This window comes from Chinchilla lanigera, unplaced genomic scaffold (assembly GCF_000276665.1).
Source record: "Chinchilla lanigera isolate Chin_1 unplaced genomic scaffold, ChiLan1.0 scaffold00054, whole genome shotgun sequence".
Lineage (NCBI taxonomy): Eukaryota > Metazoa > Chordata > Mammalia > Rodentia > Chinchillidae > Chinchilla > Chinchilla lanigera.
The window spans coordinates 4,198,569-4,217,708 of record NW_004955455.1 but is presented as its reverse complement, the minus strand read 5'-3'; the positions used below and the strand labels follow the sequence as shown (position 1 = coordinate 4,217,708).

The following is a 19,140-nucleotide window of genomic DNA, read 5'->3' as shown; positions in this document are numbered from 1 at the left end:
CTCCCTTGTCTCTAACAAGGTAAAATGTTTCAGCCACTAAATGTGCCTCATCAATATGCCAGCACACAATATTTACTGGTATGCCAAAACAGGCCAAAGGGATAAAATTTGAAGAATTTAAAAGGCATCATTTTGCAACCATTATAGTTAGATCAGATAAAAATCATTAAGGATGCTCAACCTATGGAGAAATTTTGATGTGAAGTAAGACATCTGTGTTTTTTAGAAGACCTCTCCATACATAGACTGTTTACTAGAAACTAAGGAAATTATATGAAAATCAGGTCACACCTTGACTAAAGTAATCAAATTCATCACTGAGGGACAAGTGGATTGTCTGCCTCTGGATGTGACACTATACCACACCCTGAAAATGGTACATCACCATATACACAGTATTCCAGCTAAGAAACCTCAATTTAATCTTGAAGAAATACTGGAGAAATGAAATATGAGAAACAAATTCTATTAAAACAAAACACTTTAAAATATAAATGTTATAAAAGACAAAGAAAGACTGAGGAAAATGTTGCACGTGAAAGAAGGCTCTCAAGTCATAGAAGCTAAATGTATTATCTGACCTAGACTGAATCCTGTAGTGAATGAGGTGGAGGTAGGGGAGAATGCTATAAAGGACATCATTAAGTCAACCATTAAAATTTGAACATAAATAGAAGACTGGATAAAATATATCAATATAATAAAATTGTGAAGTTGATAGTGATACCATGGTCATGTATAAAAATAATCTTTTTTCTTTGAAGACACAAAAATATTTTGGAATTAAACAGTCATGCTTATGTAATTTACTCTCAAATTGTTCAGAAAAAAACCTTTTTCTCCCCTTCCACCCCTCACATACTGAAAGATTCTGCAAATGATAAAGCAAATTGAGGTAAAGTGTTAACTATGGGTGACTCAGTAAGTGAAATAGTACGCTATTGTGTACTATTTCTATTTTTGCATGTTTTAAAAATTTGGTATTTTCAAATACAAAAGGAAAAGCATCTACCAACATGCAAAATATGCTAAAGGTAAAATGTTTCAGGCACTAACTAACTTAGGAAATATTCTTAACAAGGCTGACCTCAAAAGGTATTTAGCTGAGTTACTGAATCATATATCTACTCTTTAAAAAATATTTTCCACACAAACAGCTGCACAAACATACCACATACCTGATAACTTTGCAGTCTTTGCAAGTTAAATGAAGCTGAAATATATCTCGACATTCAACACTTTCTATAAGCTGCAATGGAACCTACAATTAAAAAGAAGTCTTCTTAGTCAAAAAGGCACTGACCTTACAGTCCTTCAGTGTGTCCAACAAGACTGATTAGAAAGTTCTACAGGGGAAAGAAGTAGACAGAACTGCAAATTTAGCAAGATCAAGTACTCAAGTGATTTACCACAGAACAAATTAGGGCTTCTCTTACTCTCTATCAATGGCCTCAAGTCATGACATACATGAAGACAACAAAAAAGAAGGATCACCTCTGGGAGAGAAGTGAAATACATTTCTCTAGCACTATATTCATAAGCTCATCTCTCAAAGTACTACTTTTAAATGCTATAGCTGGCTAGAATTTGTAATGACACAAAAGATGAAGGGTACTAGAATAACAATCCCACCTTGCTTACAGAAAAGAACTAAAGATCTGAGGGCAAATGGGAATCTACCTGTTGATTATGCCAAATGACAAAGTGAACTTAGAGCTTAGCATCGGCAAAGGAGGCTCTTAAAAAAAAAGTCTGGAAGCCTAAATTGCCAATGGATTGCAAAGAAAAGATTACGGGACACTAGCTGCTGGTCAGGATCCATGCTCAGAAAAACAGACCCACAAATTATCAGGAGGAAGGGAAAAGGTCACACAGCAGTCAAAGACCCTAAAACTAGGTAACTAGCTTCAAAGACCAGTTGCCAAATATAGCTTGAAGTCTGATCAGGCTAAAACGGTTCTCACCCCGCCAATCTGGTCAGCAGACTCTACTAAACACAGGATTATGTACAACAGTGAAAGGAGACCAGATAAGGGAGACGTGGGGTGGGGCATCCGAAGGGGCTACAAATTCTTAGGGTGACAGGTCTTCCCTCCCCGTCCCTGAAATTATCTTGATTCAACCTCTGGCTTCAAAAAGCAATTTCCAAACCTTCAAAAGAGCCTGAAAAATAATTAAATGGATATTCATCCCTTAGAAGAAGGGTGGATACACTATGTCAAGTCCTGCGAAAATGTGGCTCTGGGACTTGCAAGTAGCATTCCAACAGTTCTATTCAGCATGAGGACGCGGCGATTTCCTCTAATGCAGAGAGAAACAAGAGGGCTGCCTGCACAGGGTGGCCCTCTGTCAGCTGAGCCAGTTTCAGAAACAGGGTTCCTATAAACTCTGTCCCACCACACAGCTGCCACAGTCAATAAGAGAATTCTCAAAATGAGGATGCAGAGATCAAAAAGAAGCCAGTGCTGGAAGTCTGAAACAAACAGAAACTGGGGCAGGGATTAAAAAAGAGAAGAAAGTAAAATATTATCCAGATAAATGGCTGGGAGTTTTTAACTCAGAATTAAAGGCTTCTTGCTTCTGTTTATAATCTATAAAAATTCCCTTGCAATTGTAACGGGACTGGTCGTTAGGGAAAAGACTAAGAAATCTTGCTTGTGTTCTGAGAGGAAAAAAAGCTTTGGCTCTCTGTTTTTAAATGTCCTTACTCCCAAGACGCTATAAAAAACTGCAGGTGATGAGGTTAAAAATTCTCTCAAGACCTGTTGCATGGGGGGGGGGCTGATAGGAGGAAAGGAGGAAGAGATTAAAAAGAGATTAGAAGATGACACTGACTCGTTCTTAGGCCAGTCCTCTTTGGGTGCCTCATCACTTTATTTTTAAAATGTACTCTGGTTACCCTCAATCCCACAGCTAGTGGCTGCCAGACTAGCAACTGAAAAGCCTGAGTTCTGGTCTCACTTTTCTAAAATTTTATCAGTTAAAGATCTGCCTGTTTCTTGGCTTCCCTGGGTCAACCATCAGCCTTGCTAAATGCCACCCAGTTGGTGATTTCTGAATCTCAGATGGTCACAATTCAGTAATTTGTGTACAGGGCCGGAGAAAAGCCTGGGGGTGAAGTAAGAGTGAGTTTTACAAATTCACACTGAGTGGTTGCTCTGCCAGCAGTCAGTCGCAACCCAGGTCCCCTCCAATTGTCTTTCTTATTGCTAGAAAAGGTAAAAACCACTAACTCTATTAGTAGCTGCTGGGGGAGGCAGGTCACACTGTGCAACTTTGCTACAAAGAATATGTAAGTTTTATATCACTATTACTGGACCAAAGCCCAGGGGCTCTTGCAAGAACTTCCAGAATAATTACAAAACACTTCAGAGCACACAAATTACAGTGGTACATCAGTTCACAAACTTAATTCTTTCCATTATTCTGGTAGCAAACTGAACTAAACTGGACAAGAAGTGAATCAAATTTCCCCATAAGATCAACACTGAACCTAACCACTGAATTTGATTTGGTTCTTGTCCACTTCAGTTTGCAACCAGAATCACAGAAAGAATTATGTTTGTGAACCGAGGTACCACTGTATCTGCTACCTAAAGTCCATTCAATAATAAATTTTCATATCACACTTTAAAAACAAAATGTTGGTTCTAGGCATTCAAATCAGAGTGAAGATACTAGGAAGTCACCAAAAACAACCATATGTACTCAAGTGACAGACATGGACAACAGCAGATTTTAATCCTCATGCAGACTGCCACATACAGGGAAGACTAATGTGTAGCAAAAATAACACTTTAAAGAGAAACCCAATTTATATCACTTTATATCTTTTCCCTTCTCCATTCTGCTTTCCCTTCAGTACTCCCTCCACAGACTGCCTCCTCTTTTTAAAAAGGCAGAGCAGACTTCTTCTCCCACCCGCATACATCGAGCCAAAACATAACTAAATTTCTCTACTTCTTAAGGTCTACCAACTGACCTAGCTTTCTCAACTTTCCTCACATATGAAAAGGACTTATCACTATTTCCATGATAAAGCATACCCAATAATCAGTCTCCTAAGCAAAGATTTAAAGATTAATGCCAGTCTACTTCCTAGCTCAAGGAGTTTAGACAGGTACCCCATAAGCTAACACCAAAGTCCAGTCCAGAACTCATGTGTGCCCTCTAGCCTGGGATCCTTCCACCATATCTATCCTGCCTTTCTTCCTCTAAGAGTGTCCTTCTTGTCTGTATACTCTGATTTTCTTTCACAAAAGAAGTGGCCTCTCCACCAAACATCATGAGAAAAACAAAATTTAAATGAAGATCCTTGGAGGCAATTCCATCTGCAGAAGAAATCTAAAATTACTTTCAAATCTCTAGCCCATGGATTTGTTACCTTATCTCCCTACCCCAATCCCCTTAACACATTCCTGCCAGCCTGATCCACTGGTGTTATAAACATGTCTGTTCCATTGGGTGGCTTGTACCATTCACGGTATAAACAAATCTATGTCACCTTTATTGGTCTATTAATAAAAGTAAAATTCTATCAGAACAAATCAGTTGCTTGAACTTGAAAAATTACTGCCCAAATATAAATATTAATACTATTCATACAATTAATCATTACAATAATCAACAAATTTAATTAAATTTATTTATATTCATGAATAGTTTATCAATAATTCTCTAAATTTTAACAAGGAAATCTTACAAGTGCCCTATTAGAAATTGTATAATATGATGACATCTGGTCTTTCTTCACATTAATGTAATCAGAGATCCCCTTGAAAGTGGTAAAAGCCATTTGACAGTCACACATGTACTTTTGGTGTTTCAAGCCAGTGTCAACAATCAAATTCAAATCAGAGCCACCAATTTTTAAGACATAAAAATTATGGCTCCATCATGAACACATTAATTTCTTTCCCCTTTATATTCTAGCTGCCAAGCAATTCTATCTTATTACAGTGCTTATCCTATTTCAAATTCCATCAAACTCATGTTCAAACAATGCATCCAACACACTAAATGCTGTTAATCAAGTCTTCAAGACACCAAAAGTTACATCCCAGGCACCAAAACCCATGAGCATCAATCCAAAAAAGCAGAACAGCAGTTTAAAACTTAGCAGGCATGCAAACGTGTTAAAGATCCACAATACTGTCACATTACACAGGAATCTAGCATCATATTCTGCTATATTTACCTCCTCAATTCATTCTGGTTGTGTGTGCACGTGCATTACTTTAAAGCACAAGAAAAAACCATTCATTTTAACTGACTGAACAGGAAGTACTAACCAGTACTAACCCTGTGTGCACACCTGAAGTAAAAACAGCAATACGAGTAAAAATAAAAGTAATGAATCTAAACCTAAAATCTGTAATAAAATATGGAATTTCACTAAATCATCTCACTTAAAGACCATCCTCTAGTTTCTCTTCAGGTCATATAAATCTTTCCCCTTTTAAAGACCAGTCAGAGAAAGAAAAATTTCATAAAATAAGGATCAACACTCTTTACTGTTCACTTTGGACATATACTAAGTATTTCCCTTGGTACTTGTTTCACAAGCTTCCACTAGTACAAGAATGCTAAAAAATTTCCTCCCTCTGGTGCTGAGGGGATAAAAGTGGTTGCTGGATAACGGAAAATGCAAGGAAATACAAAGGAGAGGTGTTCCCAATTGTTATATTTCTATACTTCTTCCCAACAGGCATGACAGATCAGCCTGGAAACAGACACTTTAAACACTAATGTTGATTTTATAATTGTTATTGCTGAAAATGTGGTCTGCGGGAGGCTGAGGCAGGAGGATCATTGCGAGTTGAAGACCAGCCTGGGCTACCAAGTGAGCGCAAGGACAGCCTAAACTGCATAGAGAGACCCTGTCTCAAAAAGACCAAAAAAAAAAGTGGTCTAGTTTTTAAAGATCTTTATTCCATTGCTTATGTATAAGCTGAGGCTTCATCTTCATCCCATATACTGATCTCATCAGAACTTATTACTAGAACTTTGGTGATAGGGAAGGGAGTCATGCAGAGAGGGTACATTTTGTTGATTTTCATGGTGAACATCTGACACACAAAACCAATTTGTTCCAAGCACAGGTGCAGCAACCAGCTAGGACTCTCATGCTACTTACTGGGATTTCAGCAGTAGAGTGAGAAGCAGTCTATTGAATTACACAACAAAAATTGTTTAAACTTTCATAAATTCCAGTTGAACACTTACTTGTTTATCAATTATCTACACTTCAAGAAATATAGCTGTATATATATTAAAATATAGTTTGGGAAAAAGAATGAAGCAACTCATACCTTAAATGTTACAAATGAACTCCTCCTGTACACAGGTTCTTTATTCTAGGACTTGAATATTGATATTCAGTCAATGTGTATAGATTAACGATGTTTATGGTTATCTAAATCTACTGACACATTTTACTCAATGTGCTGTGAAATTAAAACAAAATACATGCTATCAGGTAGCTATTTAAAACTTGATGGCAAGTCATTTTCTAAGGGGCTAAATGATGCAAAGTGGGGCATGCCGCAACAGACGGCACATTTGAGTTCTAATGGTTTAAATGTGTTTGATTTAGATAGTAATAACCTTTATCAGGGAATCTTCAGAACCTCATATAGTTTATTGAATATGATGAGGGATGAGGGAGGTTCTACTAATCTCATGTATTTTACTGAAATACTTATCTGACAGAGGAATGGAAGGAGGGAGGGAATAAGGGGCGATATCAATACCAACACTCTGGTTTTCATCCAGGACCTGATGCAGGAAGAGCCATTATCTTCTGGAGTAACCCAGATTTTAGCAACCTGCTATAGCTTGTGTTTTAGATCCCCTCAAAGCCTCACGTGGTCATAGGTGGGGGCTTTTTCAGAGGTGGCTGAATCTAGTGTGTGTGACTGGTTCATCATGCAATGCTAGGATTAAAGGTGCTAGGACTAAGGGTGGGTGATCACTAAATCAGTCCACTGACTGGTCTGGCACAGCCTTAATCCCAGTAGCCTGGATACAATATAAGAGTCAGAAAGAGGTCTGTCTTGTCCCCTGTTGCTTTGCTACCTTCTGCCTGCCATGAACTGTTTCTCCTCTGCAATGCTGGTCTGCCATGCCACCGATTAGAGCCAACCAATGATGGACTGAAATGTCTACAAACTGTGAGCTAAATAAATCTTTCCTTCTTTAACTTTGGGTGTTGGGTATTTTGTCTCAGCAATGAGAAAAGTAACGCAGAACCTTAGTACTAAGTGTATAGAGATTAATGTACTGGTATGGAGAAGCATCAGGCTATTATAATATGAAATGTTTATAATCACCACAATGCCAAAATACTTATACACAATTTCTCTCCCTCTCTTGCCCCACCCACTCAGTGCAAAGCCATTATTTGGGGTTTTTAAGTGACTTGTAGGCTCCAAGCTTTAGAGGGTTACAATGCTAGGAAAAACACTTTTGCGTAAGGGAATGGGTCAAAAAAGAAGAACACAGATAAAGCAGTAAATAACCTACTTCTACAGATACTCTTGGAGACAAATGATGACACAGGTCTATTCACATAAAAATACATTGTTTTAATAAATGAACTTTAAATCCAAAAGAGAGAAAATGGTCTAATATCCATTTCAAATCCCTATTAACTTCAATTCACTTAATATTTATTGAATAGCATGACATCAGGAGACATGCTGGATTCTGAAGGTACAAAGATGAATAAGCAAAAAATTACAACATGTCTAGTAAATGCTGGCAAAATATGTTTAAAATACAGAAGAAATCACATGAGTCTAATTAACCATCAGGGAGGGAACTAGAACTGAGCACAAGTTCATAAATGAAATTATCAACTAAACTGAGTTTTGACAGATGAAGAGAAGGTCTCTGGGCAGGAGACAAGGTAGAGTATGCAAAGTGAGAAGATAGCAGTGCTCTGGAAGAACCAGTCCATTGAGAGGGAGGAATTTAGACTAAAACAGCTCCTAGACATGAATGCTTAACTACAAATAATAATAATAAATAAATTGTAACATTCAACCACTAAGAAAACAGCAGCCTCTGAAATATAAATCAAAGCATGAGACTTCAGGAAAAGGTAACTTTTGGACTGGTAAAATGAATGAAAATGACGGATTTTAAAGAATTCCCAAATAAACCCCGAAACACCCAATCAGATGGAAGAATAGTCCTGAGCTCTTACAAGGTGTCATAACACATTTCTCTGTGCTAGCACTTAAGTACAGAAAGCCATAACACTAGCAAGCGAGAAATGATGAAGGTACTGGTTCAGTGGAAGTATGTGAACTTATGAGCCCTTACAGGTTTCATTTAAGACATTAATGATAGCAGTGCTCTGGAAGAACCAGTTCACTGAGAGGACTCATAAACGAAAAGGGGTAAATGTACTCTTGGGAATTGAGAGCCTTCCTTTTCTTCAATAATATATAGTCCATTATGCAAATAAGCATTTTACTTAACATCTATACTTATACCACTTAGGAGCCATTAGAGTAACTTCATCCTATAATGAGAGTCTGCCATAAGCTCAAAGAACATCTCATCATCTGACATTGAGGCACAGAAAATTATCTCAACTTAAGCAGCTGGTAACCACCACAGATTAAGGAAATAAAGCTTATTCAGTCTTTCTACTTTTATAAAACAATACAGCAAGATCTAGTACAAATTGTTCAGTGTTAAATAAACAATAAACCCCTCAACTGACAACTAAGTGAATCATTTTAAAGAAAGCGTAAGTTTTGCTCACTAACTGAAAGTCTTGAGTGCTAAATTAATTGAGAGAAAAGCAGTGCTTTTCTCTCACATAGTGCTTTCACACACCCAGTTCTGTATATGACTCTCCTCTCCTTGAGGACATTACCAAGTTTTTCAACTTCTCCAGCTACCTAAAGGGAGAACAGTTAGTAATTACTTACATTAACAAGAGACTCTTTGAATTTGATGTGAAGTCTATAATTAGAAAGGGCAATAATGGCATCCTCAGCACGGCCCACATACTCTGTGCTCTCTCCATGAAGCTCAAGGAAAGGAACCTTCAAAAGGGAAGAAGAAATCTTCAGAGTTCTCAAGCAGTAAAGCACGTTTCAAACATGGATCAGGTGAATGGATGGTAAATCCTCTGTCATCCAAGTTTAAAGCAAATGAGTAAGGGACCTAAAGATTTATACCCATATAATTCAAATATACCTACTTATGAAAACTGTAGACAAAGAAATAGCAATGATAGAGAAAATCATCTCAAAAAGTAATTTTCAGAAAATAAGCTTTGCTAAAATGAAAGATGTTTTTCATCTTATGTATGCTGTAGGAAAAAATATATACAATATGAGGCATCACTTCAACTCATTAGCTTTGCTACGTCATTACTATGATGCTAAATATGTATTACATAATTAAAAGTATCCTTACTTACCTGAAGATTCTCATCCTCCCTAATCAGCTGCTTCCTGGGAAAGATTTGATTGGCCTGGATGCACTCAAGACTGTGCCGAGTCTCTTCATCCTGGAAAGACCCAAAAATCTTTAATTTTAAGACTTCTGGTCACTTGCATTGTTTTTCTGCCATTTTACTCACATAATCCCAACAGAAATCCAATGACAAAGATGAACAGACAGAAAAGCTCAAATAAAAAATATTTATTTCAAAAGTATTCCAGTATATTAGATGTTATGTGTCTCCCAAATAGATTAATATACTAGGTGTGCTAAGTGTCCCTCAAAGGCCCCCATGTTAAAGGGTTGGTTGCCAGTCTGTGACACTACTGGGCAAGTGGCAGGCCTAGCAGGAAGAAGATGAGTCACTGGGAGCTTTCCTTAGAGGGGATATTGGGATCCAAGCCCGTTTTTCCTTGTTTCCTGGCCATCCTGAAGAAAGAAGCTTCCTCTGCCATTTGTTCCCATGATGAAGTACTGTCAACCCAAAGGCCCAAAAGGAACAGCTCAACCAACAATGGACTAAAATCCCTAAAACTATGAGATAAAATGAATCTTTCCTCCTTTTAAATTGACCTCAGGTATTTGTTACAGAAATGAAAAGCTAACTAACATAGGTTACTCTGAGAATACAATGATGTCAAGAAAGTCAGACATCACACCATTTCTGTTGGTCAATAACAGCATGTTAGTACAATCACTGAAGAGAAACTGAAAAAGTGTTTTTCTCTTTAAATTATAATCTCAAATTCTTATTTTTGATGGGTACATTCTCAATTATTTAAGAATAAAATCAGCCAGGCATATGGTGCATGCCTGTAACTCCAGCACTTGGGAGGCTGAGGCAGGAGGATCACCAAGAGTTTAAGGCCAGGCTGAACTACATAGCAAGATCCTGTCTAAAAAAAATAAAAAAAGAATTTCCCAAACTAAAATCATGTGAACCATTATCCCTAGTTTACTCCACCTTATATCGCAAAATGGTCTATTTCTGTTAAACCAATTTCAAAAGGTGAAACAAAAAAATTCTTGTCTCAATTCCACCTGAATTATAATTTGTATAAAAAAGTTATTGTTTCAATTACTTTCTTGTTGCTGGGGGGAAAAAAATACCTGGCAACCACAAGTTAAAGGAGAGCCTTATTTTGGCTCATAGTCTGTAGAGGTTTCAGTGTGATTCTCTAACGTGTGTAGATTCCGAGGCCTTCATAGGGGCCTTGCGAGGTCACAACTACCTTCAGAATATTATAACATTATTTGCCTTTTTTCTGATGTGTTGATATTTGTTCTAATAGTACAAAAAGAACTAGTGGGAAAAACTGCAGGCACAATCAAAGAAGTGGCAGCAATTTCATTAATAATGAAATGATACAGTAGGAAAAATTCCACTGAAGTATTACGGTTGTCTTCAGGTAAAGCACTTATACAACTATATGAATTATATGCTGAACTAGTCATTTTTTAAATTTAAGTATTATTTTTAACAGAAAGAGCAACTGATGGACAAACTATGGACATTCGGACTTGGGCATGTGACAGATCTTTTCCCCAATGACAGTATCAGCTGCCAATAACAAAGATTTTATGCAAAAATTACCATTCTGGAAGACCTGCCATCTGTCACCATGAATTTAACAGCTTCCAAATCCTTAGGACTGTTATAAAATTAGTGGTGATTTTATGAAATGTGATTTTCTTTGTAAAAAGTATTAATTATATGTCAACATTTGTAAGACGTTTAAAAATCCTGCATGGGGGCCGGGGATGTAGCTCAGCAGCACAGCACCCGCCTGGCAAGTATAAGGTCCTGAGGGTGATTCCTGGTACCAAAAAAATTAAATAAATAAATAAATAAAATCACGCATGGGCCAGGTGTGGTGGCACAAGCCTGAAAACCTAGCACTCCAGGAGGCTGAGGCAAGAGGATCACAAATTCAAAGTCAGCCTGGCCAATCTAGCAACTTACTGAGATCCTGTCTGAAAATTTCAAAGTCATGCAAGGACTTATTCAAAGTAGAAAATAAGGGCTGAGAATGTAATTCAGTGGTAGAAAGCTTACTTAGCATGTTCTAGGCCCTAGGTTCCAACCCCAGCTGCTCCCTCCCCCACAAAAAAAATAAGAAAAAAAGTGCAAGAGAGATCAATGTTTTAACATAAAGAATACCCAAAGGTGGGGCTGGGGATTTAGCTCAGCGGCAAAAGCGCCTGCCTGGCAAGCTTAAGGTCGTTGAGTTCAGTTCCCGGTACCGGAGAAAAACCAAAAAAAAAAAAAAAAATACCCAAAGGTTCACTGATACAGTTTCAGGTTCCACCTGCAGCTAACCTTTAAAAACATACCACTAGTCAAGTTTTGGTATAGTATTTAAGAAAAATACAATTATTGAGAAAAAAATTTAAAGTACTCTTTCCTTTTCTACCTTCCTATCTGTGTGAGGCTGGGTTTTCCTCATATACTTGAAACAAAAGAACACACTGTAACAGACTAAATGCAACAGTGACAAGAATCTAGCTGACATCTGAGCCAAACATTAAAGAGATGTGGAAAGTAGCCAGATGTGGTGGTGCACCTCAGTAACCCTTATACTCAGGAGGGTTGAGGCAGGACGCCAGGGCTACCTAATGAGTTCTAACCCAGCCTGAACTATATATATAGTAAGACTCTGTCTCAAAAAAAAAGATTTGAAAAGTGCAAAAACAATACCATTCTCCACACTATTTTGGATGAGAAAAAAAAGTTATTTTTCAAATGTGTTATTTATGCTACCATATAACTGGTCTGTTACTACTATTTTCAAATAATTTTATGGACATTTTAAAGATTTCTCAGCTTTGATTTGCAATACGGTAAATACAGTTAAATATGCAACTCTTCTTGGATGTCCTCAATAATTTCAGAATGTAAAAAATATCCTGACACCAAGAGTGCCAGAACCGCTGCTCCACACTATAATACTACATACGTACCAATTAAAGCTGTTCTGATTTGAAAAGTCACATTTTCCCTAAAACTATTCTCTGATTGTTAATCTATAATAGGAAAAGCCATCCTAATAACCTGAAAAACAACCACCTCACCTACTATTCCAGCATCATTACTACTAATTAACTGACGTGACCTAGCACTTCTATAAGGGCACTATCTTGAGCTATATATTTTCATGGGTCTCCCCCTCCACACACAAAAGTTTGGTATTTAAAATTTGGAAGGAAACAAATGGACTCAAATTATAAAAATAAAATTTTAAAACCTGTATAAATTCGTAAAATACTATGAAAAGTTACAAAATTTCAATCTAAACATGTATATTTTCAAAAGTTCATTTTAAGCTAATGTCACCTCTCCATGACTGCTGAAATTGACCATGATTGTTAAGAACTACAGCTGACAGCAGGATGTAGTGATTCATGCCTATAATCTCAGTACTCAGAAAGGTGACAAAATGAGGCAAGACTACTACTTTGAGTTCAAGGCCAGCCTGACTACAAGGCAAGAACGTTTCTTTAAAAAAAAAAAAAAAAAAGCTTATAGTTGACAATAGTTTCAAAAGCAAAATTATAGAAGTCTTTTCAGTTCCTCATACAGCCAAAACAAGTAACTGTACTTAAGGAACTTGGTATACTTTAATAAAGCTGGTATCAGTTTGGGGTTCTCTTAAAGTAATATAATTATCCAGAGTATACCAAGGTCTGTAAATGGCTCCAACCCTGTAATCACCAAAATAACTTGTTAGAAGTGTTCTGTCAATCTGTACCATTTCATCCCTTTCCACTCATTTTTTCTGAGGTCAACAAATAAGTGAAGAAATGGAGGGAAGTTATTATAGGGAGTCATTTTTTTAAAAGGAATCAATTTTTCTCTTGTAAGTATGAGGACAGGTAGGAAATGCTGTAGAAAAACACAGTGGGCAGGCGGTTTTAAAGACTCTTACAAACTATACAACAAGTACACTTTAAACATACCTTCCCAGCATCACATTAACCAGCTTTAAACTCACATAAATGTATAATGTCTACATTTCCACTGTGTTTAAAATCATTTTATAGAGGTGTTTATTATTTCTCTAAGTGATTCCCTGACCCAGTTTTCTGTTGGGTCAGACTTTAACTGAAAAGCTGAGAACTGAAATACTGTAGCAGAGAAGCAGGAAAGGAGCGGGTAAGGGAGGGAGGAAAAGTATGAGAGAAGGAGAGGGAGAAAAGGGAGAAAGGGAGCGTAGAGGGAGGGGAGGAGGGAGAAAGGAGGAAAGAAAAGAAAAATGAGAGAAGCCATTTATTTAACCTACTCATTCTTGCTAGAATCCTCACTTGGAGGCTAATCCTGTCCAATATATATGTAACCAAAGAAGCTACTTTAAAAAAAAAAAAAAAGCAGCAGCAGCAGCTACTGAAAACTGAAAATGGAATGAATGGTTTTCAATGTAAAAGAACTGAGAATAGGGCCAGCAAGAGCACAAAATACTTGCTTTTTACAGTTTAATTAAATAAATACTCTTTTAAATGATATTATCTTAGCTCATGTTACCTGTAAAGCTTAAAAAATATTTTCCCCGTGTGCATAAAAATGAACTTAATTTCCAAAGATTAACATTAAGACTAACTGTGCACTAACTTCCTAGAAGGCTGACTGAAAAAATACTTCATTAAAGAGCTGAATTTGGCAGCTGAATGAACTGGCTACACCTTTATTATAGTTTCTGTGAGTTTGTGAGTAACAAGGAGCCAAATTTGACATAGGTGACAGAGTGAGAAACTGGGAGAAGACAGATACTGGAAAGTGGTGGCCTGATAAGCCACTTGGAAACAAACTTTTCCTAGACTACAAGCAGTAATTTACTAGTATTAGAAAATGCATTCCACATTGTCAATTTCCCACATTACTGGGCACTGTGGAATCTGGTCATTCTCAGTCTCCACCCAACTCCATGAAATCAGAGGGGTTGGTTTCTGCTTTTGATTAAATTATGCAGGATAAGAGGGAAATCAACATTATAGATAAATTAAGTAGAACGGAAGAAGAGACTGTTGACCAATTAGTCCTGTTAGATGAATTTATTTCTAGTGCTCATGTTTGCAAAATGTAAAAATGAAAGTAATCACCAGTCTGATTATGGTCAATTCCATTCACTCCCCAACCCATAACCCCAAAGACAGAGTCTCATTATGTGGTTCAGGCTGGTCTGGAACCCTTTATGTAGCCCAGGGTGGCCTTGAACTTGCTATTCTCTTGCTTCAGCCTTCAAGGAACAGGATCACAGGTGTGTGCCACCATACCTGGCTGCCATGTTCACTATTTTTAAGACAGGTACTAAAGGCTGTTAAAAATATACTTTCCCTGATGTATACAATTCCCTTGGAATTTATGTTAAAATAATCCAGAGGGGTAGTAGGTAGAAAGTGGGGATCAGAAAACGTAAGAGTAGGTATGACCTTACACTGAACCTGAATGATGTGTATCAGAATTCACTGTACGTTTTTCCCCTCACAAAGGTTTGACATTTTCCAAACAAAACATGAAAACATTGTTCTAATGCCTCACCTCTCAAAGACAGACTTCAATTCAAGAGCCATTAAAATTATATTTTAATACCCTTATATATATATATATAAATTTTAAATATAAAGCCTATTATGAAAAAAATAAAAATTAAAAGGGATCTATGTATAAGGGTTCCTTTTCTCCCCACAAAAAAATAAAAAATAAAACCATATTATGCTCAAATTAGTACAGAAGTATATATATTAAAAAGATAGTTTTTTAAAAACCCAGCAGGTTCAATGCTGTACAATTTTCTACACAAAAACTATGGATTAAGAACAATAGGAATCCAATGAATCAACATGGGCAAATGGTTACTTCACTTAGTAAAATATGCACAGTAGATAATTATGTATTGTTCTAGCTACATAAAACACACACACATGACATGTCGTAGTCAGAAAGGAATACATACAACCATGAGTTCTGTTGGTATAATTATAAATAAGAATTTTTTTAAAAATGTTATAATGCTGCTTTAACAAAAAAGACACATTGGCTATGCTGTTCCCCAACTATCATACACAGCAGCTTTTCCAGAGCATATCTGTAGCAAAAGGGCCGAAGAGGCTATCTACTGGGCACCACAGAAACTGCTGCAGCACCAGGAAGAGGAGGACAATGCTACTGCTGTGTGGTATAAACTGAAGAATAAACTCTCAGCACTGTTTCCATAAACCCCACTATTTGCTAATCATAAACACTGACATGCATACCATTTAAAAGACGAGTGTTTTTTAATTAATTAAAAAAAAAAAAACTCTGGAAAAACTATTAAAATATAGTTTAGCAAAACACCAGCAAAAGTTCATCAATGTTTGGGAATTGGAAAAAAACAAAGAGTTTTAATAATGCCTACAAACTAACAAAAAAAATTGGCCCATCTTCAAGAAGTGAGCAGTTACCTTTCTCCTCTTTTTCCTGACATTTCTGAATTGGATTGTTTTGGTTTTTTTTAAGTTTGTTTTTAATTTTGAAAAGTATTTTCTACTATGTCCCTAATGAAGCTTGAAATTAACATGGTCTTTTCAATCTTTTCTTTGTGCACCAGCATGAAACAGTTTAGACCTAGGAAACATCACAAGGTAGAAACAGGACAATATTACAGACAATCATTTCTCTTTTAAGCCTTGAAGCACTGTTTACACATCCTCAAGACTGATAAAAATATGACTGGCTTGTTGCTCTATCTCTGCCTACACTGAACCCTAAATGGTCCACAAGTCACTGTTACATTCATTATATGCTCTTTTTAGCCAAAGAGTCAAGACAAGGTATTCAGAGCTGCACTATTATGAGATCAAAATACTGCCTTAAAAAGATAGAACACATAAAGTAGGAAAAGGCTCTGTCCAAAAGGTAAATTTATTAAAAATGTATGCTATGTAAAATAATGCATGTTAGTTTAATTTGGCCATTCTACAAACACAAATTTCAAAACATGTTGTACACAGTATAATTTTATGAATTAAAAACAAGTATGTAGATGATCACCTCATAATTTTACACATACCTAAACTAATAAACACATAAAAAGCATTTTTACTACATCTTGTTTCCTAGGCTTTTTTAATTTGGGGGTTTCTGGGGGTTGAATTGATGACCTTGTGCACAGGACACATGTACTCTACCACTGAGCTGTACCACTAGCTCAGCTTCCTAGGAAAGACGGAATTAAAAAGAACCCAAGAACCATGTGTTAATCAGTCTTGATTCCTCTTACTAGCTGACTTAATGAGACACATTACTGAACTCACAGAATTCAAATTAACAGAAATAAAACTGCTCTGTACAGTGATTCCCTTTATTACTCTTTAGTAAATAAGAGAAACAAGACGAGAGTTCTATAAAAAGGAAAAATGAAATAATTTCCTATAAAAATAGAAATGGGTTAACTACATATACGTTAGTGTTGACTTAAATTATCAGGATTGAGTTCAACTCCAATTCTCTTATTGCCTTGTACTTACCATGACAGGAGGCCCAGATTAGGAGGAGAGATCCCCGTCCCTTCTTCAGTGTCTGACAAGACTCTTCTTTCTCTTATGCTCAGATCTTTTATTTGAAAGAAAAAAAAAAAAAAGGACAAAATTGGCAACAGTTTTCCCCATAATTAGCTAGACTCTAATTAAAAGGACTGCATTTACATGGACCTAAAAACCTGACCGGAATCAGCCAAGAAAAAGTTGAATATCATCCAGTCGATTCTCACTAGTCAATTCCAAATTTGATAATGCTTTTGTACAAATCCTTCTGAACTTAGGGGCTGGGGATTTAGCTCAGCAGCACAGTGCCTGCCTGGCAAGCGCAACGTCATGAGTTCAATTCCTGGCACCAGAAAAAAACCAAAAAAAAAACACACCAAATCCTTCTGAACTTAAGTTGTACAAAAAAGATAGCAACTACTAACAATCCTATACAACAAATATTACAGACCTTGAATGAAAATAATAAAGCAATAATTAAAATCAATCTGCAAGGGGCTGGAGATATAGCTCAGTGGCATAAGAGCCTGCCTGGCAAGCACAAGGTCCTGAGTCCAATTCCCAGTACCAAAAAAAAAAAAAAAAAAAAAAAAAAAAAAAAAAATCAATCTGCAAATCAAAAAACATTCTTATAATTTTTGAGGATGTTTGTGTGATTATCTTATTCAAAATGGATCTCCCTATCTGCAGGAAGAAAACTGACTTAGTAATACCCAAAACATGAGCAAACAAACTGCCTGATTACTCCAATATTCTATACTCACCTGAAAACTTACAATGTACTAATAATATCTTTTACATAGATTTTTGAAACAAGAAAAAAGGAAAGGGAAAAATGCCCGAGTACTTTATCATCTTTAAAAGCTGCTCTTTTCTTTGAGTAATTTAGTTTCATGCAAAGCCAACATTTCTGGTTTGCTAGAATTCTAGGAACAAAGGATATTTTAGGGAGGTGAGCTTCAATTTCAACATAAGCTCTGGAAGAGCAAAGTTAAGTGAGTAAATGGAATAACCGGGCCCAGATCATGTGGAATTGTTGGAGGTTGTGAGAAGAGAAGTGCCATCATTTTACTGTGGTGGCTGGGTATGTAACCGTCTAGCCTGTTGAAATGAGGAGCAAAGAAAGAAGGAGACCAGTTTGAAGGCTACTGTAATAATCCAAACAATATAGTATTTACAAGGCAGCAGTGATAGAAATGGTAGGATGTTGCAGAATGGATATCTTTGAAAGTACTGTCCACAAGACTTGAGCTGATGACTCAAGAGTGAGATAAAGAAGCCAGATGTGGTAGAGCACACTTGTAATCCTAGCAATCCAGAGGCTAAGGCAAGAGGACTATGAGTTCAAGACCAGCCTAAACTACACAGCAAGACCCTATCCAAAAAAAAAGAAAAAGTGAGACAGAGAAGTCCAACTTTCTGCCTATACTATGGGAAGCCAGGATTTCCCATTTACTGATACCCATTAAGAAAAATGGATTCTCCCCCTCATAGAGGAGAGAAGAAGCAACATGAGCAAGGAGTTCTGTTTTATTCTTTTTTTTTTTTGGCTTTTCTGCGGTACCGGGCACCAAACTCACGACCTTGCACATGCCAGGCAGGCGCTTTTGCCGCTGAGCTAAATCCCCAGCCCCAAGGAGTTCTGTTTTAGACCTGTGTTTGTGATGCTTAGTAGATAGCCAACTGAAGACACCCAAGTAAAGTACTCAATAAACATGATTGGAGATCAAGAAGAGGAAAGTCAGAAATAAAATGTGGGAGATATCAGTGTATGAATGGCATAAAAGCCACAACTCAGGAGTAAGTGTATGTGGAAAGGCTAAGAAGGGCAAAGTCAGGGGCTTAGCATATGCCATTCTTGACAGACTGAAAGAATGAAGGAGAAGTATATGATTCAACGATAAGCCAAGTCAGAATCACTCTTACCATTTCTTCAAATCTAAACCAAGGAAGCCAGGCATGGTGGCACACAGCCGTAATCCCAGCACTCAGGAGGCTGAGGCAGGAGGATTGTTGCAAGTCTGTGACTAGCCTGGGCTACAAAGCAAGCTCAAGGCCAGTCTGAACTAACCCTGTTGCCCTCCCCCTCCAAAAAAACTAAACCAAATCGTCATGGTCTGACTTAGCTTAGAAATCCAAAATACTATAACATGATTT

The 19,140-nt window shown here is 36.9% G+C and overlaps 1 protein-coding gene across 11 annotated transcripts in view; it reads right to left on the bottom strand.

The window, feature by feature from the left end:
• The window catches only part of LOC102012925 (myotubularin-related protein 3), a 143,922-nt gene that overhangs the window by 46,927 nt on the left and 77,855 nt on the right, over positions 1–19,140 (bottom strand). For 7 of the 11 annotated variants that reach the window (XM_005396231.2, XM_005396229.2, XM_005396230.2 and 4 more), the window contains 5 exons: positions 16,969–17,053; positions 9,443–9,532; positions 8,946–9,062; positions 6,137–6,166; positions 1,179–1,261 (listed from right to left, as the gene is read on the bottom strand). In XM_005396231.2, coding sequence (XP_005396288.1) covers positions 1,179–1,261; positions 6,137–6,166; positions 8,946–9,062; positions 9,443–9,532; positions 16,969–16,971 — 323 coding nt within the window. In that variant the 5' untranslated portion in view covers positions 16,972–17,053. The remainder of the gene's footprint in view (positions 1–1,178; positions 1,262–6,136; positions 6,167–8,945; positions 9,063–9,442; positions 9,533–16,968; positions 17,054–19,140) is intronic. The other 4 variants (XM_005396233.2, XM_005396234.2, XM_005396237.2 and 1 more) reach the window with 1 other exon arrangement.